General features: G+C 44.5%; 1 protein-coding gene across 1 annotated transcript in view; it reads left to right on the forward strand.

The window, feature by feature from the left end:
- The window catches only part of HAPSTR1 (HUWE1 associated protein modifying stress responses), a 31226-nt gene extending 21359 nt beyond the window's left edge, over positions 1–9867 (forward strand). Inside the window, exon 6 of the mRNA XM_017874409.1 lies at positions 6848–9867. Within this exon, the coding sequence (XP_017729898.1) occupies positions 6848–7092 (245 nt within the window). The 3' untranslated portion in view covers positions 7093–9867. The remainder of the gene's footprint in view (positions 1–6847) is intronic.
- Positions 9868–24525: the final 14658 nt, after the last annotated feature.

Below are 24525 nucleotides of genomic sequence, written 5' to 3' on the forward strand. Positions count from 1 at the left end.
CNGCGCCCGGCCGTAAATTGTTTTTTTTTTTAAGCATGCTTTGTGAGTTACAAGACAGCAGCAGCTCCTCAGTGTTGATTGCCGAGGCCTTTTTGGTTTGAAAACTCTGCTTTCTTTGTGGATTTGGTATTAGGAGTTCTTATTGTTATTCTGCAACCTTTACTATTGTCCTTTATTTACTGAACACAGTGAATACCAAGCACTCTGTTTATTAGAGGCCAAGAGTAGGGGCAGGTGATTAAAGAAACAAAAATGCTAATAATCTCCTCAAGGAGTTTCTGGCCTAATAGATTATAGTAGACAGTGTGAAGTATCTAAACCCAGGGAATCAGATTGAGGCACAGTGTCATGTCCTTGAGAATTAATAGGCTGCATTTCTGGGTTCCTCCCCCCCCACCTTTTTTTTTCCCAACAGAGTCTTTCTGTGGACTGCATGGAACTTCTTATTCTCTTAAATCATTAAGTTGCTTGATAATATTCTTGGATTTGGAGAAACTAAGTGTAGGGCTCTATGAAAAAATCATTCGAAATCAGGTTTAGGGGTATAAGGCTGGATAGGATGTTTTACAAAGAAGAATGTAAGGCAGATAACTAATTTGTCACATCCAAAGTATAAAACTGCTACCGTTTCCCTAGAAAAGGAAAGGTCATTTTAGGCAGCCTAAACCAATAAGATTTTCTTTTCCTCCAAGTGCAGATTTTGTACCCTTTGTTTGTCAAAACATTCTTTGGCTCTACACATGCCAGAGTGATAAGGAAGTTACCACATTTTTTTCGAGGACAAATCACTCCTGATAAAATTTCTTAGACAATTGATCATTTTAAGAATAAATTTAATTGTGTTTGGCTGTGTCTCGCCCTTTTCGTGTCACTCTTCTACCTCTTCCATCACTATAGCTAAATATTTAGAAGTATGTCTTGACAGCAGCACCAATGTTTTGGTTAAGTATTTTAAAACTGATGGATGGTATGGCCGGGCGCAGTGGCTCACGCCTGTAATCCCAGCACTTTGGGAGTCCGAAGTGGGTGGATCACCTGAGGTCAGGAGTTCAAGACCAGCCTGACCAACATGGAGAAACCCCGTCTCTACTAAAAATACAAAAAGTAGCCAGGCGTGGTGGCACATGCCTGTAATCCCAGCTGTTCAGCAGGCTGAGGCAGGAGAATTGCCTGAACCTGGGAGGCAGAGGTTGCAGTGAGCCGAGATCGTGCCATTGCACTCCAGCCTGGGCAACAAGAGCAAAACTGAGTCTCAAAAAACAAAACAAAACAACCTGATGGTATAGTACGAAAGAAACATCTTGCAGTTTTCGGTTGCAGAGAATTAATTAGAACCAACCTGTTGGATTATACCATTCACTTTTCAGAATCCTTCCTTCTTTCTGGAAACCCACACTCCTCCCAGCAGTGTGTGGAACATAGTTGATTCTTAAGGAATGCTTGTTGAATGTTGCAGTCTGCATCTTCTTGAAATAACAGAAATGTTGATAGCTGTTTAAAAGTAAAATGTGTCTAAAAAACATTTGGAAATTAGATGTAAGAGATTAATGCACCAAAGCAATCTCTTAATTACTTAAAATGAATTATTTCAAAGAATCTTCTTTAATTGAATTTTCTGTGAAGTCTGGAATTTGTAAATTATGCCCCTTTGTTCAAACCAGCCCCTGAAAGGAACAATTAAGGCAATTAAGATACCATTAAAATTTTTCCATAAAAAGTTGGCATTTTCTGTGTATTAAGATTAGATGTTAGCTGCTGAAGTTTGTGGAGGTAGGACATAAAGCTTCCAACATCAGTAGTGCAAAATTGTGTTGAACCCGCAGTAACACTGTTGAACATTTTTTTCATTGCAATGGAAAGGGCCATGTAGCATGCCTCAAAGCCAGGTTACTCAGCCTAGTGCTTGTTTAAGCAATTTTGATATTCAAGTTTAATTTTCTCACTAATTTTATGATTAATTTCTTGGAAAATTTGAAAGTTTCAAGAAGTAAAAAATGAGTATCTTGTTATCCCACTTTATAGAGATTAACTGCAGTTGAATGTTTGGTGCATTTTCTTTTAGTCTTTTTTTCAATGTATAAATATTAAAATTATTTCATAGTTGAGATCATACTGCATATATGATACTGTATCTTGCTTTTTTCATTTTAACGTCGTGAGCAATTTTCCCATGACATTAAAAACTGTCTTTGAAAAATGGAAAGCATTTGGGGCTGTCAGCATAACTGAAAATGTTTTTTTGGTGTGACACATGTATCTTTGTAATTGGTTTGATTTAGTGTGCTTTATTTCAATAAAAATTCAGTATTATAATTTACAGATTGGGGTGGGGAGTGGTATCTACTTCAAATTACCGAAATCTTCCTAGTAGAATTCCTTTTTAAATGTTTGAACTCTCCTGGTACATCTTAAACACGACATTGACACTGCAAGTGCTTGGATGTCCTGGCACCTCAGAACACAACTTTGTGCAAAAGGAGTGCTGTGCATCTGAATAGTGCAATTCATTGCCAATGCAAGAATGCCAGTTTCTTAGGGCCCCGGTCAGGATATTACCCACTTTGTTTAAGTTGTGATTTCAAATCCCATTTTCTATGGGAGATAACACTGGTGGAACAGATCTGCAGAGGGCCCTGCACCTGCGCTGGTGGATCAACAGTGTCTTCTCACCTCCCAGGGCTAGCTGCCTTACCTTCCCTCATGTGGCTTAAGTGGCTGGAAAGCAGATAGACAGTGTAGATAAAGTCCTGGGCCACTGGCTGCTGGACTGAGGCAGTGAGATGACTGGACTGGCATTTGTTCTTTCTCTGCCTGTATGTGACCTCTAACTATGTGCCTGGAAACTGAATTACATGTAATTAATGCTGCAAACAGGATTTTCTTACTGCCTAAGCATGAACTTGGTGTGAAAATAATAGTTAATAATTTACCATGTAACTTGGATTCTTATAACCTGGACTGTAAATTTGTTTTAGCTCCAGTGGGAGTTTTCCTTTTCAAAGTGTGATGAAACCATCCTCATCTTTTCCACCCCTGGACTAATCATTTAAAATGGATACAGAAACTTTAAAACTGCTGAGTTTATCTTGTGTTAAGCAATTAAGACTTCTCTGTCTAATCATGCTACTTGTTCTGCTTTTGTCAATTGCTACTCCCGTAGCCCTTTTGAAAAAGTATGTTTTTGGTAGAAATTAAGTTGTATGCCCTCAGGACGTACAACTTGGTTTTTTGTTTTGTTTTGTTTTGTTTTAGTTCTGAAGCATGTTTAGATTTTTCTGTACTTGTATAGGTCTGATTATGTGGCTTAGCTAAGGTTTCCTAAAGCATCTTCTAGTAGCTGTCATTGGTTTGTAAAATAAAATTTGGGCTGTCAAAATGCACCTTTTTTGGTTGTTAATCTTAATTATTTTTGACCCTTGTGAAAAGTCTTGTTGGGGAAGATTAGGTAGGCAGACTTTGAAAATATTTTCACTGCTGTGAGAGTCAGTCATAGATCATATTGCACATTACAGTTATGAAGCTAAACACCCAGGTCATACACCCAGTAGAAAAAGTTCATTTCCCAGAAACTGCCGGAATTTTCAGATTGACAAAATTGATGTTTAACACCTCTTCTTTTCATGAAAATGGCAATTGAAACAATAAGGAACATGTGCTTGAAATCCCTAGTCCACTTCCAGGGATACAGTGTTTTAAGCCTTCCATATTTGTTGTTAGGTATGAAACATGCTGCCATGGGACTCCTATGTTAACAACGACATTGGGGTGGGGTTTGTTGAATTCTTTTTGTCATTTGAAATGACAAAGGGGATCTTGATTTTAATTATTGAAATAGCCCAGTTTATTGCTGAATGTTCCCAATATTTTGCCATTGTACCTTTTGGATTATGAAACAAGTATGAAAGGTTATCTTTGAAGAACATGGGCACCTTGTAATACGTTACAGGCTGAGACACTAGGATATAAGAAGGCATGGCTCTCCCCTCAAGTTTAGTCTTGCTGTAGAACTTTAAAAAAAGCCAACAATGGGGATAATTGAGTTTTAAACTTGATGGCAGTGATTTAAGTGAAGAGAACCACCTGAATTTATTTCCTGGTGTTGGAGAGGTGAATAAATACCAACAGCTGAGCCTTGGATTTCAGTGGATTTCAACATGAAGGGGTAGGACTTTGAGATACATTCTTTTTCAGAATTCAATGAATGTTATGTGCCAGGCACTGTGTTAAGGTCATTAGATGGAGATGAAAAGATATTTTCTATAGGAAGAGGTGGTTGGTTGCACCATACTATAGAAAAATAGCTCAAGATGTTTTTTGTGGTTTATTTTTTTAAAAATGAGCTTGTGCCGGTTGCGGAAGAGGAAGTGAAGTTCCTTTTTGATGGTGTTGAGTTTGAGATGTCCAGTAGACAGTTAGAAATCTGGGAAGGCCCTTGAGCTCATTAGTCCAGTTTTGGGAAACGTGTGGGTAAGGTAGGGGTTGAGGATATCACCCAGGGTGGCACCAGCCTTTCAGGAACAGAAGGGAACCTCCTCCTGCGACTGAGGAGGGAGCGGAGAGTTGCAATTTCAAGGAGGAGGAAAGAGGAGCCCGTAGGAGAACCAGGAAAGGAGCCTCAGAAGAGGGTGCTGGGGAACAGATGGGCTCACTCAGGGAGTGACAGACATTTGCAAATGTTGAAAGAGATAGTTGCAGGCCTCACTATTTCAGAGAGCTGCAAATTGCATGATGGTTGGTAGTGGGGATTTGGTCTAAGGGTGAAGTGAAGAGGGCAGGAAGGGAAGGGAGAGAAACTGTTCAAAGAGATGAGGCCTAAGAGGCAGGCTGACCCTAGGACCAACCTGCAGCCACCTTTTTTTTGCTAAAATACTCTAGGCTTGGAAGAGGATCAGAATAACTGAATAGGAATATAGATTACATTTGAGTGGGAGTCCCAGCTCTTGTTTACTACCTGTTGACCTTGGATGAATTACTTTTAAACTTGGATTTTCATCTGCAGAATGGAGATATTATAGGTATCATAGGAAGTAATTGACATAGTACCTGATGCAGGAAGTACTCTCACGTTAATGCTTTTATTTTTTAATAGGTTCTAGCCTTGGAAAGGTTGAGCGGCTAAAGAGGGACAGTTTGATTTTCTCTGACCACCAGCGGGAAGGGAGGATGCGTCTTCTGCAGGGAGAGCAGCCAGGGGATTGGTTGGATTAGTGCAGAATGGAATGGGGGTGGCACCTAGAGTTCGGAGTTGAGCACCTCAGAAGGGAGGTGTGGCCCGGAGGACATTGTCAGCATGTGCGATGATAGTGGGAGGCCATGGTTTTGAGAACATTCACAGAATATTTGGTGGAGAAAAGCGTCAAGGGGAATGATTTGATGTGATAGGAGGCAGGGACTCTTTTTTCAACTTAAAGTTCAAATTTAAACAATGAATTTATGGAATTCATGATTAGAAAGAATGGGCCCCTGTCAAATGAAACTTCTAAGCTTACTTGAAAATCTAGGATATAAGTCCTATTATTTGAAAATTGATTATACTAAATTGTGTTATAAATTTAGTCAAGCAATAACAGATCCTTAGGTGAGGCGAGAATAGTGGAAGGGGAAACTCCTAAGGCAGATCACTGCCAATGACGGTAGGTTTTTAAAAATGCAACTGTGATTCATGTTTCCTGGCCTGACTTGTACTTTCACAGGTTTATCCTGAACATTTAGGAGTGGAATGTAAGTTTGGCTCCTTTACTGTGTAAGAGTTTAAGGAAAGGAATGAGTATCTATGAGTGCTGGGTATATTCTGGATTCAGTAAAGTAACTTGCTTTTGAGGTGAAGTTTTGCTCTTGTCACCCAGGCTGGAGTGCAGTCTCGCTTCATTGCAATTCTCCCTCAACTTGGTTCAAGCGATTCTCTTCCTCAACTTCCAGAGTAGCTGGGATTACAGGCGCCTGCCACCACACCCGGCTAATTTTTGTATTAGTAGAGACGGGGTTTCACCATGTTGGTCAGGCTGGTCATGAACTCCTGACCTCAAGCGATCTGCCCGCCTCGGCCTCCCAAAGTGTTGGGATTACAGGTGTGAGCCACCACGCCCAGCCCTGGATTCAGTAACTCTTAATGTTGAAAACAAAGCAGCAGGATTCTTCACAACCTTTCCCCTCCCTCCTTCTCTGAAGGATTAGAGAGGATCATGATTGAGGCTGTCCTGAAGGTTATCTACCAAATACATTCCAGACCTTAGGTGATCACATAACCCGATTTGTCCAGGGCAGACTGACTTTGTACCTGGTGTCCCAGTAGAAATTTTAACAGTTACTCTTTTCGGGCTCAACAGTAATACTGTTTTGGATGATAAATTATGTGATCACCTTATCTAGAGGGGATGTTGGAACAAGCCCACCCGGGCCTGGAAGTAATTTCTGGCTCTCCTGAATGCTTCACACACATACACACTCATTAGAGGGGTCTGTTGGAATGGTAACTTTGGGTAACCAAAAATGTCTTGTCTTTAAAGCAAATGCTCCTGTCCTTATCTGTAAATTGTGTGCAGTACCTACCTCATAGATGGGAGAATTTCATGAGATATTTGTACACCTAGCATGGTGGTTGACACATAGTAACTTACAGTAATTGGTAGTTACCAATATTGTAGATATTGGTAGTATTACCAATAAGATACATGTCAAGACCACATGATATGTTTTTCCAGAATAAAACTTAATTGCTTGCCAGTAATCCCTTATAAAGAAAATAGGCAGACATGCTTTGACATTGTGACAACATGGAAAGTAAGTGGGCTGCTTTCAAAAGGGTTAAAAAATTGAGCAACTCTAAAACCTTTTTTCTTCTTCCTAGGTCTTAGTGGTGCAATGGCTAGTATAAGCGTGCGTTCGAGTACCCCAGGCTCTCCTACACATGTAAGCAGTGGATCGAATGCTAGTCGAAGGAGAAATGGACTCCATGATGTCGATTTGAACACTTTCATATCAGAAGAAATGGCACTCCACTTGGACAATGGTGGAACTAGAAAGCGTACCTCAGCCCAGTGTGGCGATGTCATTACAGACTCACCAACCCATAAACGCAACAGAATGATCTAAACTGCAAACATTTTCACACCCACCATGCTGCTTGAAAGCCACTTGATCCTCAACATATACTATAATTGCAAAGGAAACATGAGGCCATCTTCCCTTGTTCACTGTTTAAGACAAGTGAATTCTATAGTGGTTGCCATAAAAGGAAGTTCTAGGTATTTATAGTAGATGCCTCTTGTAATTATGGCTTTCTTAAAACTATAATCCTAGCAGAGGACATCAGATACTGTGTAGTCGTTAGCAAGATCATCATAGGCAAACATATATCCGTTCCAAGGCTAAAAGTGACCTTAACTGTATTTATTCTCAAAGGGAAAGGAAATATCAGATGTTTATTTGGTTATAGAATGCTTTTTTTTTGGGGGGGGGGGTCCATTTCCTGCTGGGTTGAGTATTTTGCTTCAACAGTATTGCCAGGTTCCTAAAATTGTCTAAAACATGATTTGGCTTCCATTTTTGCAGCTGCACTGTACCGTGCACCTGGTTTCTATATAGTAACAGTGTGCAATTCTAATTATTGGACTGTGCCCTGTTTTTAATTTTCAAAGCAGTTTCTAATTCTGGTGATTGTGTGATGTAAAGAGGTGCTATGATGGTCATGCAATTAATACTTAATATTGAATCAATGCACAGAGCTTTATTGGATTCACTTTGTGTGTGTTAGTGCTCTAAAGTAGCAATATTAATATTAAACTGCCCCCAGATTAACCCTGTAGGCCTAAAGTATTCAGTTTTAAGACAAACACTACTTCCCATGCGGGGTACTTTCCTTATGGTAAATGTAAACATGTAGACTGCATTCGAGGTGACCTAAAGTAGAGAGGTCATGAACTTTGAGAATGGGCTTCCTTTTTGGTTCAGTATTAGAGGGAGAGGGAGATGGATGGTGGGGTAGGTTTTCTAGTCTATCATTTTACATTTTTCATGGAGGCCCTGCTTAGTGCAGTTTCCATTGGAGTGGGTGGAAGATGATAAAGCTCTCTTTTATCTACTAATAATGTGATTGCAACTTAAAATAGCAAAACCCAACTCTCCTTGTTCGTCCAATCCCTCTCCTAAAAAGTTCAGTTTGGAATCTCATTCTGGAAAAGATGGAATCGCATGGAGATTCTCTAGCTGTTAGGTAGACCTAAATAAAAGTTCTCAATAGATTCCTCTTTTGAGTAAATATAAGACCTCTTGTAGCTACAATGTTTTAGAGCATGTTTCATCTTCATTTTTAATATCCTGAACTGAATGATAGTGTTTTTTTAGGTGAAGAACTGATGTCAGCCTGCCAGGTACTGTAATTTATTCTATCATATTATTATATTATATATCAAGTAGGACAGTGAAAAATGTTTCCTTGCAAACTTGTAGTCCAGTATCAGTTACTTCTATTTTTATCCTTAAAAGACCATTGCAAATCAGTGTAAGGGTTTTTCCGGTAATTACTCACAGCACTTTGTTAAAGTTTGCAATTTCTTCAGCCATTTAATAATATCTTTCTGTGAAGAAACTTTGCTAAGTTAACCATAAATACTCATTCATTGACTGGGTGGGATGTGAATGGAATGTTAGAAATGTGTGAATTGAAGTTCTTGTATTCATTATAGATGTAGCCCTTATTTAAAAAAGTGAATTCCATACTAAAACTAGGAATGAAAGTGAGATATTTCTAAATTTTTGCAAAAGTGGATCATTTTTTGTTGACTATAATAGCAGGAAGAATTACAGCATCTGTCATTTTACCTGAAACAGACAAGCCTATGTATTATGAATACTTTCAAGCTTCCCTTTGGAATATACAAGACATGCATTTGGAGTTACCTTTGTTTTTCTATCGTTGTAAATTTAGATTCTGGAATTGGGGTTTGGGGGTGCAATGTGTTGCTCACAAGTGGCCAGAGCTCCTATTCCTAGAAGGATTTTGAGATGGAGGAACACATATTTAATTCCCCTTTATGCCTTGGTTCTCGTTCCTCTTTCAAAGTTGGATAACAATTTTTTGGTTGTTTTGTTTAAGTTGGTGCTCTGAAGCTTAATCTCAGTACCCTTTACTCTGAATTGTCAAATTTTGATAAAACATGTGCCATTTTTCTTTGGTAAAAGAAAGCAGGTCTTAATGTCTGCCAGAACACAATTTATATGCCTTATTGGCTTCATTAAACTTTTACAAAACTTTAGCATTTGTTACTTTTTTCCATTGCATTTACTTTCAAATGCACCTGATGCATTTGTCACCCAGTTGCAACTTTTCCCTTCTCTGTCCCATTGCTCTCTCCTGTTCCCCCACGCACGGAATAAACATGAAGCTCACCAGTAGACGCGTAATGATTTCTCTTAGGAAAACTTACTTCGGACAGCTAGATTTTTGAAATGTTTCCCTGTGCTAGTTTAGATGCAAAACAAATCACGGAAGATTGCATACCTGTGTGGTACTTTAAAAACAAGGTGACTCTTTCAGTTTCTTGAACAGTTAAGGGTGGATTTAAAAACGAAACAGTTTAGTTTGAACAGAACCTGTCTTCATCTTAAGCCAGATTCTCTGATTCTTTTAGACATCATAGCTCCTTAGTTGTGCTCATGTTGCCCTAACTTGGCATGAGCAGGTTGAAGTTCATCCTTACACTGCAGCGTTCTGAGCATGGCTGAAATACTATAATGTTTAATATTTTATACAACAAAATTAATGGAAAGCATTTGGCTGAATCTAAAGACCTGCAGTCAGATTCTTCAATGTGGTTTACCCAACTGGAGTAGTGATACATACCTTAATCATAAAATGAATAAAAACAACAAAACCATGGGGCTTGTCTGCAGTTTTGCTTTGGTCATCACATCTGAATAACTTTTTGATGCAATCAGATGAAGTTTAGGCTTCTGAAAAAGAATTAGCTTTCTAAATGTTTTTTTCTAAGGGCTACTGGAACTCATTAAACTCGAATAATTGTGGCTTTGGGCCTGAAGATTTCCATTCAACAGTGAAGACTGGCTAACTTCCTTTATAGTGAGAGGGATGGCCAACATCCAACCCAGAGGGTTAGTCAGCCTCAGAGGCCAGTGCAAGGACACCAAGAGATGATTTTGAAATGGGGCCATAATTTTAGAAAATTATGAACAGAATGATTAAGTTTTTGGCCTAGCTACTACCTCTAGTGGTGACTATGTTAGCAGATTAATTTCATTGCATTTTACTTCATATAGTATGTTATAACCTGGCATTTCATTCCTTAGATTGATAACTGAAGTATTTAGTTTTGGTGAGGATGGGAATCTTCAGAGATACATTCTGGACTTTTGGAATGAAGTGACTAGAAAAGTTCTTCCAGAGGAACCCCTTGTTTAAAGTTGTGTTTATGGTACCTGCTACCCCTTCTTGAAAGTTGTCAGCTTTGATAGTTCAGATGACCTTACCCCATAAGGGCAGCTTCTAGCCTCCCTTTGGAATATTTGAGGTGTGTGATGTTTTAGTGGGGGCAGCATTTAAGAGAAGAGCACGCCTGAGCACCCAGGCTGGCTGTCAGACCATGTGTTGTACTGTTGGGTTTGATGGGATGAGATCCAGGGTTTTACTTCCTATAATGGGACCTGCAGGCTCCTTGTGAAGTTCATTAGACAGTTGCCTGTGTTGTGGCAAGTTAAGTTTTCGGTGGCCCCTCATTTTCTTTTATTTAGTGCTTACAAAATGATTTTAAACAGCAAAATTGAGCCACACAGCAGCTTATAGTATATACAAGTCTTTTATACATTAAAATTAATATGGTGATATCTGTTTTTTTTTTGAGACGGAGTTTCACTCTGTCACCCAGGCTGGAGTGCAGTGGCACGATCTTGGCTCACCGCAACCTCTGCCTCCTGGGTTCAAGCAATTTTCATGCCTCAGCCTCCCAAGTAGCTGGCAGGCATCTGCCATCGCACCTGGCTAATTTTTGTATTTTTGTTAGATACGGGGTTTCAAATATGGTGAAATCTTATGACAGAATAGTATTCCCTTGTATAGATGAGCCTTGATACAGGTTCCAGTTTTTTTATAATTAGTAACGCAGCAGTGAATTTTTTTCTTTTTCTTGATTTTTGAGACGGAGTCTCTGTTGCTGGAGTGCAGTGGCGTGATCCCAGCTCACTGCATCCTCTGCCTCCCGGGTTCAAGCGATTCTCCTGCCTGGAACTGTAGGTATGTGCCACCACGGCCAGCTAGTTTTATTTTTTATTTTTAATTTTTAGTAGAGACAGGATTTCACCATGTTGGCCAGGCTAGTCTTGAATTCCTGACCTTAAGTGATCTGCCTGCCTTGCCCTCCCCAAGTGCTGGGATTACAGACATGAGACAGTGTGCCCGGCCTATTTTGTAAGTTTCTCTATAACAAATTTCTGCGGATGAACTATCTGGGTCAAAGGAATTCATCTATAAAATATTGATGGGTCTTGCCAGAGTACGTTCTGCAAGGTACCAGTTAATACTTCGATCAGAAAGTTAAGAGTGCCTGTTCCCTTACACCGTAGACAGTGTTGGGTATTTACACTTCCTTCGGCAGAAGTGACTTTCAGTTTTAATCTGCTTTTTACCTGATCATATGAAGGAAGACTTTTTGTTTGATAATCATGTGGGTTTGAATGCTGACTCTACCAGCAGGTCTGGGAACCTAGGTAAGTTTGCCTCTCGCGGCTCAGTTTTATCATCTGTGAAATAAATAGAAAAAATAGAAAAATAAATTTTAAAATGTGAATGTTAGTGACTTGTGTTCCTTGAAGTTGGATACATTTACATCTCCATTTATAATTCTCCCATCAGCAGAGCCCTGGAGAACTCTGGAATGTGGCTGGTAGCTTATCTCAACATGCCATTGAAAAATTAGCCCTTTTTGTCTAGGCGTGGTGGCTCACGCCTGTAATCCCAGCACTGGGAGGTTGAGGTGGGCAGATCACAAGGTCAAGAGATCGAGACCATCCTGGCCAACATGGTGAAACGCCGTCTCTATTAAAAATACAAAAATTAGCTGGGCGTGGTGGCACGCACCTGTAGTCCCGGCTACTCGGGAGGCGGAGAGATTGCAGTGAGCAAAGATTGCACCACTGCACTCCAGTCTGGCAACAGAGCAAGACGCCGTCTCAAAAGAAAAAAAGAAAAATTAGCCTGCCCTTTTTTTCTTTGAGACAGAGTTTTACTCTGTTGCCTAGGCTGGAGTACAGTGGCACTATCATAGCTCACTGCATCCTCAATAGGTAACAAACTAAGTGGTGAGTTTTAGGGAAAGGGCTTGTCCACATGTGAGAGATTTTAATTTTTCAAACTGAAGTTGAATGCCCTAGGAGATGCCACAGGTCAGCAAGTACAGGCTGCCTCGCTTTACTAGTACTTAACCCTCAAGCAGGGTAGCTGTTCCTCTTTAGCCCAAGTAGAGGGAGTATGGGGTTCTGGTGTGGTTGCTGTGCACTGCCGCCGTTGGGGAGGGCTATAGCATTTGCTTGTTTTTTAGGCCTGGCGGGCGTGTTCTCTGAGTTGCTGCTGGAAGTGTTTAGGGCTCGCATCACTTGGTGGAATTGCATTTGGGAGCTTCAGGAGGCCTGGCGTTTTCTCCAGCTTCAGCAACAAGGACGGCTCAGCTGGCTGTTTTGCAGCCTGACCCTGGAAGAAGGGTTTGCGGGGGTACCTGGGGCAGCCAGCTACCATTGGGCTGCTTTTGGCCCCTGTGGGTCTAGTGGGCTTAACACTGAGTACTATTTGCTTGTGGACTCATATAATCTGAATGCCGTCTATAAACCCACCAAGGTATGTGCCACTATAACTTAGAGCTTTAGGGAAGGATTCTCAGACCATTCATACCTCTTCCTCAGGAGTGGCAGTGCCAGGGCTGAAGTTCCTTGGGGAAAAGGGGATCACCTGTTACACGGTCCTTGAGTGTAGTGGGCAGGAGCTTAAATCACTCCCAATTTCTTCTCCCCATGGTAAGTCTCAAGATCACCATGGCCATGTTGATTCAAGGTGTATGTAGAAATTTGTAACTACCAAGAAGTTCTAATTTGCTGTTTGGGGCCTTCTAGGTTAACATGAATGTTGTATAGAACTGTGTGTACACAATTGCACTGGGCACAGGAAGGCTCACCTCTTGCCCATCCTCAGTGTTTCTCAGACAGGCTGGACTATGATCTGTGGTAAGAAATACCTTTCCTGTCAAGATCTTTTACCCATCCACACCTTTGGTGAATGAACACACGCACAACTGGTGAAACAAGTCTGAGCAGTTCTTGGCTTTCTGTGTCGAATTCTCTTCACTTTATAGCTTCTTGCTGTTTCACTGAACAGGATGCTGTATGTGACCAACTGTGTTGATTTCACAGCCAGCTTGAAAACCTGAGTTCTCTGGACCTCAGCATGCAGCACAGGGTAGGTATAGACATTTCTTGAATGAGTTCATAAGAAGTAGCTTGGAGTTTTCTAGGGTTTCACGAGGAACTGCCAATTTTCCCCCTTCCTGGGCCTTAGGTCTGTCGAGAACTAGGCTGGTGGTTAAGAGAAGGATTTTGGGGTGAGTAGGGTGTAGGTGACAGTCCCACTGGCGGCCTGTTTTCTGGGGCCCTGCCTCAAGACTGTGGTGTGGAAGATGCCTAGCACCACGCCTGGTGCGAAGTGAGGACTCAGTTGTTAGCGTTTAAATGTGCTTGTCTTGGCATGACTGGGTAAGATTCCCTTCTCAGAGTCCAAGGGCTCTCTCCTGGGTTCTGTACTGGCCTCCAGCCTCTGCTTCCCCCTTTCTCCTCTTTACTCTTTGTTTTGTGTTTCTCCATCTTCCTGCATGTTAGAATCAGCCACTGGGCATGCTGTACCCCAGAAAAACTAGATGGGACTCTGGGGTGGGGCCCAGGTACTGAGATTTTCCATGCTTCAGCAGTAGGGAACCTTTGGCACATTCCTCAGAGGGGAATGTTGCTTTTGCTCCTTTGCCGATTGTTAACTGGGCGGGTGGCTAGTGGCACTGGGCTTCTTGGGGCCAGCCCTGCGGCTGAGGACAGATGGGGCTGTCAGAGGATTCAGCCCCTACTCTTGGGCTGCCTGCCACCCACTCTCAGTCCCTTGGGCTTTGGGGAAGTCAGCACAGTCAGTGCGTTCCTCTGGGCCAGGGTGTTTGGCTTGGCAGGAGGAAGTTGGCACCCATGGGCTCCAGGGCATGGTGAGTCATGGCTCACCAGGGATGACCTAGCAGGTGTGCCTTGGAGACAACTCCCTGAACCTGGAAGCTGGTGGGGCTTTTTCTTCTGGAGGGAGGTTTAAATTACAGATTTCTGGACTCCCCACCTGGGCACACATGCTGAATCCAAAGGTCTGGGTAGGACATGGTATCTCCAAAAAAAAAAAAAGCAAATTAAAGAATTAAAAATGGGTTCTGGCCAGGTGCGGTGGCTCATGCCTGTAATCCCAGCACTTTGGGAGGCTGAGGCAGGTGGATCACTTGAGGTCAGGAGTTCAAGACCTGCCTGTTTAACATGGCGAAACCTCATCACTACTAAAAATACAAAAGAGAAGAAAAGATTCTAAAGTCCTACTACTTGTTTACCTCTTTACCTCTGTTTACACTTGGGGTTAGGACTACTTGGGAGAGGGGGAAATGGTAGAGGAAGGTACAGGTGAAATCTTGTGTAGGGTTTCCTGCTCCCAGATGTCACCTGCAGGTGAGCCTGGAGGCGCCGCAGCCTCTTGAAATTACGCGGGAAGCTGGACCAAGGTCAAGGCAGTTGGACGCGGCAGAAAAGGAAAAGACCCTTGGTCCTTAAGCAGTACGTCAGCCATCCTATTAAGTGGAATCCTATGATGTGCAGCAGCTTTCTGCTCATATTCCTCAGACCCCAAATCTACTCACCCGGCGGGGAGCTACACGGATGACAGTGTTACAAAATAGCTGTCTGAAATTTTTAGACTTAGTCCTTTTAGTTATACGAAGTGTTAAATAACATCTGTTAGCCTATTTTAGTGTAGGCACTTTAAAATGTCAGCCAAACAGATGTTCCACTATAAACATGAATAACAATGAAGGATAGACTAAATGTAGGATATTTTATTATGTTAATATTTAAAATTCAGTAGTGATAACATTGTATATAATTAATGAAGATGACAAGAAAGACTCCCAAGTTTATAATTTACAAAAAAGTTGTAATTGGTTTAGTTATTTTTTAAGTTAAAAAGTAACTTACTAATTTTGAATGGCAAGAATATAGGAATAAAGTTAAACAGATATGAAAAAAACAAAACAAAATAGCTGTCTGGGGAGTATACTGTATTCCCAGAAAACCATATACCAAAGGGGTCGTATACACACCACTTCTTTCCCTGTTCAAGTAGATGGGAGCCTTGTTGCCAGTCTATGCAGAACTACATCTTTCGTTACGTAAAGCATATTGCAGTGAAAAAGCTAAGGAGTGCTTAATGCCTTCCCATTGGGCGGGTTCTGATACCTCCATTCACATGATGAGCCCTCTGTGACCCAACGGTGCCCATACGTGGCCCCAGGCTGGGTACTGATTGGACCCCTGCCTTGTGCCCTGGGGACACCCAGCGGGCCCTTGGGGAGCCCTCACAGGCTGTGATGGCAGCTATGCCCTGAGCTTCCAGGTGCAGCCTGTTGGTTGAAAGGCTGTGTCACTAGCCCATCTTGGCAAGCTCCTTAGCTTCTCTGCCTCAGTTTCCCCATCTAAAAAGAGGATAGGTTGTGAGGATGAAATGAGGTATTGCCTATAACACTTTAGAAGGGTACCTGGCACTTGATAAGTTTTTAGTCCTGGCGATGTGGCCACAAGATGGCATTCTCTCTCCATTTCTCCACGGGTGACTTGGAGCAATCAGGCAATTGTGAACCGTCCCCAGATGAGAAGAGGCCATTCCCAGGTGAGAAGAGGGACTCTGGAGGAGGAGGGCGTTCACTGAGGTCGGCAGGAAGCTTGGTGGACAGTCACCAGGAACGGCCTAGGTGATACTCGTTCCCTGGTTCATCACAGACCCACCTCAAAGGAACTGTCCACACTGTTGTCAACCTTAACCCACGTGCAAAGCAACAGGTGGGCTTTTGCGAAGCTGTTGTGACCTGAGATAGGGATGCCGATGCAACCCAGTGCAATCCCATTTTAAACCAATACACCGGGCTTGGCTTCTGGAGTCTTCACTGGGCCTTTGCGCCAGCTGCTGAAGCCTGGGCAGCCGGCATGTCACGAGGGCGTGGTTGCTGTCCTTGCACAGGCTGCTGGGGGAGCCGACTGGGTAGCCTCGAACAGGGAGTGGATTATTTCCAAACCTTGGGTGGCTGAGCTGGGCCTTCTGAGCCTGGTGGAGGGCTAGGGCGCTCAGTGGACCCAGCAATTGGGATTTCCCTTCTTTTCAAGGTGTGACCTAGCAGGGCCTGGTCTGCCCAATGGAACCTTCTCCAGAGGCCTCCCTTGTTAACATTCACTTCAGCTGCAAGTTCGACGAATACTGTGGTTTACGTCTGCTCCCGGGACGTCCTTCTGCCCATTCTTTTGCAAGGTCATCCCCCTTACTGTGGCCCATCTGATGTGTCCTCCCAGGCATGTTTTCACCCTCCCCTCCTGCGTTAGTCTCTGGGCGCCTTGTTTCTCATTCTGCCTTGTGATGATTTTCCTTGCTGGTTTACTGGTGTTTGGGGTCTGCCATTGCTGGAGGGCAGGGTCTGCGTGTGTGCGTTCACTGTTGGCCTGGCATTGAATAGACACCGGTGCACAGATGAATGAGGGGATTCCCAGCTTACAGATGAGAGGACTGAAGCACTGAAAGGTTTGGGGGGTGCCCAGATCTGTCTGGCTTCTGTCCTGTCCGAAAGGTACTCGTGAGCATTTCTTGTCAAGCCCAAGCTTGGGTTCACATTCAGAAGGGGATTGGGGAGTGTGGGCTGGTAGGAACTTGGGCAGATAACTTAATCTGAGCCTCAGTTTTCTCATCTGTGAAGGTGGGCATGACAAAGGTAACTCACTGGACTGCAAGCACATAAAACATTTGGTTGGCTCTTAGTGTGCATTCAACCACCTCTTTTTTTGAGACCAAGTCTCACTGTCGCTCAGGCTGGAGTGCACTGGCATAATCTCAGTTCACTGCAATCTCTGCCTCCTGGGCTCAAGCAATTCTCCTGCCTCAGCCCTCCAAGCAGGTGGGATACAGGTGTGTCCCACCACACCCGGCTAATTTTTTTTTTTTGAGACAGAGTCTCTGTTGTGCAGGCTGGAATGCAGTGGTGTGATCTCAGTTCACTGCAACCTCTGCGTCCTGGGTTCAAGTGATTTTCCTGCTTCAGCCTCCCAAGTAGCTGGGATTACAGGCACACGCCACGACACCCATCTAATTTTTTTTGGATTTTTAGTAGAGATGGGGGTTTCACCATGTTGGCCAGGCTGGTCTCGAACTCCTGACCTCAGGTGATCCACCCACGGCCTCCCAAAAGGCTGGGATTACAGGCGTGAGCCACTGCACTTTGCCCTAATTTTTGTATTTTTTATTGGAGACGGGGCCTCACCATGTTGGCCAGGCTGTTCTCGAACTCCTGACCTCAGGTGATCCACCTGCCTTAGCCTCCCAAAGTGCTGGGATTACAGGTGTGAGCCACTGTGCCCGGCCAATGACCTCTTGTTTTGAGGGCCTGGCTTTGCCCGGCCAGTGACCCAAAGACGCCCATGAAACTTGTTTGACCCTTATCGACTCAGATGAACCTGGGCTGAGTTAGAGACCTTCCCCTCAGTCACACACCATTCAGTGATGTCAGCAAATGCTGAAATCATCTTTCCCCTCCCACAGAGCCGTGCACACACAAATGCCTGACCCTCACAGGGACATCTGAGGTCAGCCTCAAGCCCCCAAGGCTAGGAACCCTGCATTTTCCTGTGGTGACTCACTTCCTGTTTGGGCTTTGGTTTTTGAAAGAGAAACAGCGCAGAGTCTGCTCCATGGAAACGGCTGGGCCCGCCCACCAGAGCCTTAAAGCGACAGTTTTCCCATGGCAGGGCTTGTCCTGGGAAGTCCCTGGTGGCAAATGGGATGCTGATGAATGGGCCCAGAACTTCTTGAATCAGGATTTGAATTGAGGGGGGCCTGCTGCCAGATTCCACAGGCCAGACACCACCTCTTTTCCCCACCCGGATTTTCAGTTCCCCTGAGGAACCACTTCTCTGTCTCTGAGTGTCCCATCTGGTTCACTGAACCTAGAAGGACCTGTAGTGCCGGGGCATTTACTTGCCAACCTTGTTTAACTCGCTGCCCTCTCTGGGCCTCTGCTGCCTTTTGTCTCAAACGGAGTGATAAAATCCCAGGTTGATTGTAAAAATCCATCCTGTTTGCTTGGGGTGGCACACTCAGATGCTGGCAGCATTAGGTGAGTAAGCAGAGCTGGCAGCCTGAGACCACGGCGATTCGCAGAGTGCACATCTGTTTAAGGACACTCAAACCCATGTGTTTAAAAACAGACCATGTTCACCCACCAAGCACATCTGTGGACAGGGCTGGCTTTGGCTTCCCGTGGGTCAGGGCACCTGGGAAAATGGGCGGGTATGCTTCCATATTCTTTCGGAAACAGCTCTCTGGGCCTCACTTTCCCCATCTCTAAAATGGGCTCCCTCGCCTCTCCTGGATCTGGGGTTCTGGGTTGGAATGCTCAGGAATCAGTGAACGGTACTCGCAGGTGCTTATTCTATGGGTTTAGAACCTGCTCCTCCCGCCCCAAACATCTTCCGGTTTCCAGACTACCAGGTGGGGTCCTGATGGTGCCCTGGGCCTGCCCTTCGGGGCTCTGTTCTATAGGACCCTCCCTAGGTCCTGGTTGTGGCTGTAATCCTGTTATCCTTTGGCAGAAGACAAACCTATGGCTGTGTGCAAAGCAGGCTCCGGCTTCTCTGCAGGCAGCAGGGTGGGGACGAGACAAACAGGAAGTCCACCAATCCTGCAGGAATTCATGAAATGCCCACAGTGGGATGCGAGGGGCCGGTCACCACAGTCATCTTGATAACCAACCCCATTCCTCGGCCGGCTCCTGGGTGCTTTCCATGCACGTCCCCAAGGGATGTGTTTGTACCTGTTTTGCTAATGCTCAGAAAGGTAGAGTGATTTGTCTGAGGGTGCCCAGCTGGGACTCTCAGGAGTTTCTGTCTGTAAGGTCCAGGCCCTCTTCCCCTGTGTAGCGTTTCCTTACCTGGTCAGAGCACAACCCTTGCTTCCGTGGAGCGTGTGACCCAGGAGAATGACATGTGGGGTCACTTTTATGTGTTTAACTTGGCTTTTTATTCACTCCAGATAAGTGGTGGTGGTTTCCTGTCTAAGCAGAGAGAGAGAATAGTTTCCTGATGATGCTTTTTCCACTGAATTATGCCTTTAAAAAGTTTTAATTTAATTTAATTTTTTTGAGACAGAGTCTTGAACTGAGATTGAGCCACTGCACTCTAGCCTGGGTGACAGAGCGAGACTCTGTCTCAAAAATGGAAAAGCAAAAACAAAGTGATACTGAACACAGCTTCGAAAAGATAAGTGGCTATTACTTGGGGTTGGGAAGTCTGAGATGACGTGCCTTCTCACATGCTGCTGCTAAGAGGTGCTAAAACATTTTGAAAAATAAGTTGGCTGGGCCTGACACAGTGGCTCACGCCTGTAATCCCAGCACTTTGGGAGGCCAAGGTGGGCAGATCACTTGAGGCCAGGAGTTCGAGACCAGCCTGACCAACGTGTTGAAATCCTGTCTCTACTTAAAAAAAAAAAAAAAAAAAATTAGCTGGGCCCAGTGGCACGCCTGTAATCCCAGCTACTCAGGTGGCTGAGGCAGGAGAATCGCTTGAACCTGGGAGGCAGAGGTTGCCGGGAGCCGAGATCACGCCACTGCACTGCAACCTGGGCAACAGCGCGAGACTGTCTCAAAACAAAAAAAAAAAAGTTGGCTGTGTCTATTAAGATCTTCAAAAGTGGTTCTAATTTTGGGTTTTATAATCCTGTTGCTAAACATATGTTCCAATGGAATAACAGTTATAAAAGAGGATTTTTTTTTTTTTGAGATGGAGTTTCGCTTTTGTTGCCCAGGCTGGAGTGAAGTGGTGCAATCTTGGCTCACCGCAACCTCTGCCTCCCAGGTTCAAGCAATTATCCTGCCTCTGCCTCCCCAGTAGCTGGGATTACAGGTGTGTGCTCAGGCCTGGCTAATTTTTTGTATTTTTAGTAGAGATAGGGTTTCACCATGTTGGCCAGGCTAGTCTCGAACTCCTGACCTCAGGTGATCCACCCGCCTCGGCCTCCCAAAGGGCTGGGATTGCAGGCGTGAGCCACCGTGCCCAGCCTTAGAAGAGGATTCTTTTTTTATTTCTTGGTTTGTTNGAGATGGAGTTTCGCTTTTGTTGCCCAGGCTGGAGTGAAGTGGTGCAATCTTGGCTCACCGCAACCTCTGCCTCCCAGGTTCAAGCAATTATCCTGCCTCTGCCTCCCCAGTAGCTGGGATTACAGGTGTGTGCTCAGGCCTGGCTAATTTTTTGTATTTTAGTAGAGATAGGGTTTCACCATGTTGGCCAGGCTAGTCTCGAACTCCTGACCTCAGGTGATCCACCCGCCTCGGCCTCCCAAAGGGCTGGGATTGCAGGCGTGAGCCACCGTGCCCAGCCTTAGAAGAGGATTCTTTTTTTATTTCTTGGTTTGTTTGTTTTGAGATAAGAGTCTCGCTTTTATTGCCCAGGCTGGAGTGTGATGGCGCAATCTTGGCTCACTGCAACCTCTGCCTCCTGGGTTCAAGTGATTCTCCTGCCTCAGCCTCCTGAGTAGCTGGGATTACAGGCATGTGCCAACACGCCTGGCTAATTTTGTATTTTTGGTAGAGGTGGGGTTTCTCCAAGTTGGCCAGGTTGGTCTTGAACTCCCGACCTCAGGTGAGCCCCTCACCTCAGCCTCCCAAAGTGCTGGGATTACAGGCATGAGCCATCACTCCCGACCGAAAGAGGATTCTTATGCAACAATAAGAAGTGTGGTACTTGGAGTGGAAGACAGTGAGGAATAATCTAAAGCCCTATTAGGGACTGGTTCATCACATCTTATTAGTTTCATTGGATGGAAAATTATGAATCTTTTGTAAAGCATACTTTTTTTTTTTTCTGAGATAGCGTCTTCCTCTGTTGCCCAGGCTGGAGTATAGTGGCATGATCTTGACTCACCGCAACCTCCGCCTCCTGGGTTCAAGTAATTCTCCCGCCTCATCCTCATGAGTAGCTGGGATTACAGGCATGTGCCACCACACCTGGCTATTTTTTTTGTATTTTTAGTAGAGATGGGGTTTCACCATATTGGCCAGGCTGGTCTTGAACTCCTGAACTTGTGATCTGCGTGCCTTGGCCTCCTGAAGTACTATAATTACAGGTGGGAGACACCGCGTCTGGCCTAAAGTATACTCTTGAATTTTTTTTTTTTTTGAGCCGGGGTGTCGCTGTGTCACCCAGGTTGGAGTGCAGTGGTCCGATCTTGAGGCTCGCTGCAGCCTTGACCTCCTAGGCTCAGGTGATCCTCCCACCTCAGCCTCTTGAGTAGCTGGGAGTTACAGGTAGGCACCACCATGCCCGACTAATTTTTTATGTTTTTAGTAGAGATGGGGTTCTGCTGTGTTGCCCAGGTTGGTCTTGAACTCCTGGGCTCAGGTAATTTGCCCACCTCAGCCTCCCAGAGTGCTAGGATTATACAAGTGTGAGCCACTAAGCACAGAATTTTTTTTTGAGACAAGAATGCTCCCTGTCACCTAGGCCGGTGTGCAATGGAATAGTCAGGGCTCACTTCAGCCTCCATTTTCCGGGCTCAGGCAATCTTCCTGCCTCAGCGTCCTGAGTAGCTGGGGCCACAGAGGTGCCCCACCATGCCCAGCTAATTAAAAAATAATTTTTTTTTTGTAGAGATGGGGGTCTCCTTATGTTGTCCAGCCTGATCTTGGACTCCTAGGCACAAGCAATCCTCCCACCTCGGCCTCCAAAAGTACTGGGATTACAGACATAAGCCGCCTCGCCTGGTCTTGAAAAATATTTCAAGACATGGAAAAATGCTGGTCATATCATAAGAAATATAAACAGTATGATCTCAATTTGGCCAGAGAACAGTGACTGGCAGCAAATTTTCAGTAAATGTTAGCTACTAGCTATCATTAATAATTCAAACTCTCATGATCTTCCTCCCTCCCATTCACCACTCAGTTGACAAGTGTCTTGAGCGTCTGGGGTTCCAGCCTGGCCACACCTGTGTGTGAGCCGGTTGCGGCCGGTTGTGGGACCTTTGACCTCTGGGCTTTCCCCACCCTCCCATGAGCAGCCTCAGGACTCAACAGTCTCCTGCATCCGTCCCTCTGGCTCTATTTCTGGCTGGGCACTGCCATCTAGAGGCTCATGGAGCACAGGGCACCTGACCCTTACAGCCCCAGTGCTGAGCTCCAGCCCAGGGGCAGAGGAACCTTTCTCATTATTACTGCACCCTCCACCCTTGAAAGGGCCATTTGTTTTCTGGAAGCCTCTGAGAATGTCGGTGCTATAAAGACACTTCAAGATGCCTTACGCTGATTCTTAGGTAGGTCCAGGAAATCTTTGGGGTAACATTCTTAAAATATGGTCCTTGGACCTGCATCAGACGTCCGAGGTAGGAGACAGAAATAAAGATTCCAGGACCTATCGCAAACCTGAAAGTCAGACCGTGCTGGGCGATGAAGGGTGCTGAATATCTAAATTTTTACAGACTTTCCCGTGTTGTTGTTGTTATTATTTTGAGACAGAGTCTCACTTTGTTTCCCAGGCTAGAGTGCAATGGTGTGATCTTGGCTCACTGCAACCTCTGCCTCCCAAGTTCAAGCAATTCTTCTGCCCCAGCCTCCCCAGTAGCTGGGATTACAGGCACCCACCACTATGCCCGGCTAGTTTTTGTATTTTTAGTGGAGACAGGCTTACGCCATGTTGGCCAGGCTGGTCTTGAACTCCTGACCTCAGGTGACTTGCCTGCCTCAGCCTCCTAAAGTTCTGGGATTAGAGGCGTGAGCAACTGCCCCCGGCCTTTTCCCTGGTTATTCTGATGCATACTGAAGTTGGAAAATGATTGACCCAGACCCAGGATACTTATGATTTGGTGATGGTGGGCTTGGCATAGACCCTTTGAGAATCTACTGACAACTACAGACCTTCTCCCTAGAAAAATACACAAGACATTTCAGTAGGTTTCTTGATTGTCTGAAGCTCACTCCTGTATGCATGGACTGAGGTCACGCATCTCTTCTCTGATTTAACCCGAAGTTTAGATGAGGACACTGAGGATCAAGTATTCATTGATCTCTTATCACCGGCCAGGCTCTGTGCCCTGCAGAGGATGTGGTTTCTGCCCTGTGCAGTTTACAGTTTACAGGCTAATGATGGGAGACAGGTAAATACAGGCGGTAAGAATATCCCTTCCAAAGGTCCTGGGTCAGTGACTAGAAGGAAGTGTCTGGAGCCCCTGGGGAAGCTGGAGGGGAGTGGCTGATGAAGTGGAGGGAGGAGCAGGCAGGGCTCAGACCATGCAAGACAGGACAGGTCAGGATAAAGAGCTCAGATTTCATTTCAAGAATGATGAAGAGCTATCAGACAGCTTTGAGGCCAAGTATGTACCCAAGAGAATTGAAAACATGTTCATAGAAAAACGTATGGAAAAATGTTCATAGAAGTATTCTTCATATTAGCTCCAAAGTGGAATAATCCATGTATTTACCAGTGAATGAGTGGATAACAAAAGTGGCCTATCCATATAATGGAATATTATTTAGTTACAAAAAGGAATGAAGTACTGACATATGCTATAACATAGAGGAGGCCTGAAAAGGTTATGGTGGTTTTTTTTCTTTTTGAAATGGAGCCTCTGTCACCCAGGCTGGAGTGCAGTGCAGCTATCACTGCAGCTTCTGCCTCCTAGGTTCAAGCAATTCTCCTGCCTCAGCCTCCAAAGTAGCTGGGATTACTGGAGACCGCCACCACGCCTGACTAGTTTTTTGTATTTTTAGCAGAGACGAGGTTTGTCATGTTGGCCAGGCTGGTTTCGAACTCCTGACCTCAAGTGATGTGCCCGCCTCGGCCTCCCAAAGTGCTGGGATTACATGAGCCACTGCGCCCCGGCCTTGGGTACAGAGGTTTGCTGCGGTTCCAGTTTGACTGATCTGGCAAGACTGCCCCGTAGGGGGTGTAGTGTCCTGTCAGGATGCACATCATGTCTGGTTGTCACTCTTTGGGGAATGGCAGCAGGTATGGGTGTGCAGTACCTGGAACCACGAAGTCATTTGGGGTTGCAAAGTGATGGTATTCTCATTCTATCGTTCCTTTTCATTTATTAGATGAAAGAGTTCTATATACAGAAACTTCCCCTTATCTCCCATTTGGTTACTCAGTGGTGCAGTTTGCCAAGAGAAGGAAGGATAAATACTTAATTCTTTCCCCCTTAAAAAAAAAATG

The sequence above is a fragment of the Rhinopithecus bieti genome, unplaced genomic scaffold (genome assembly GCF_001698545.2).
Source record: "Rhinopithecus bieti isolate Rb0 unplaced genomic scaffold, ASM169854v2 scaffold_8226, whole genome shotgun sequence".
NCBI lineage: Eukaryota > Metazoa > Chordata > Mammalia > Primates > Cercopithecidae > Rhinopithecus > Rhinopithecus bieti.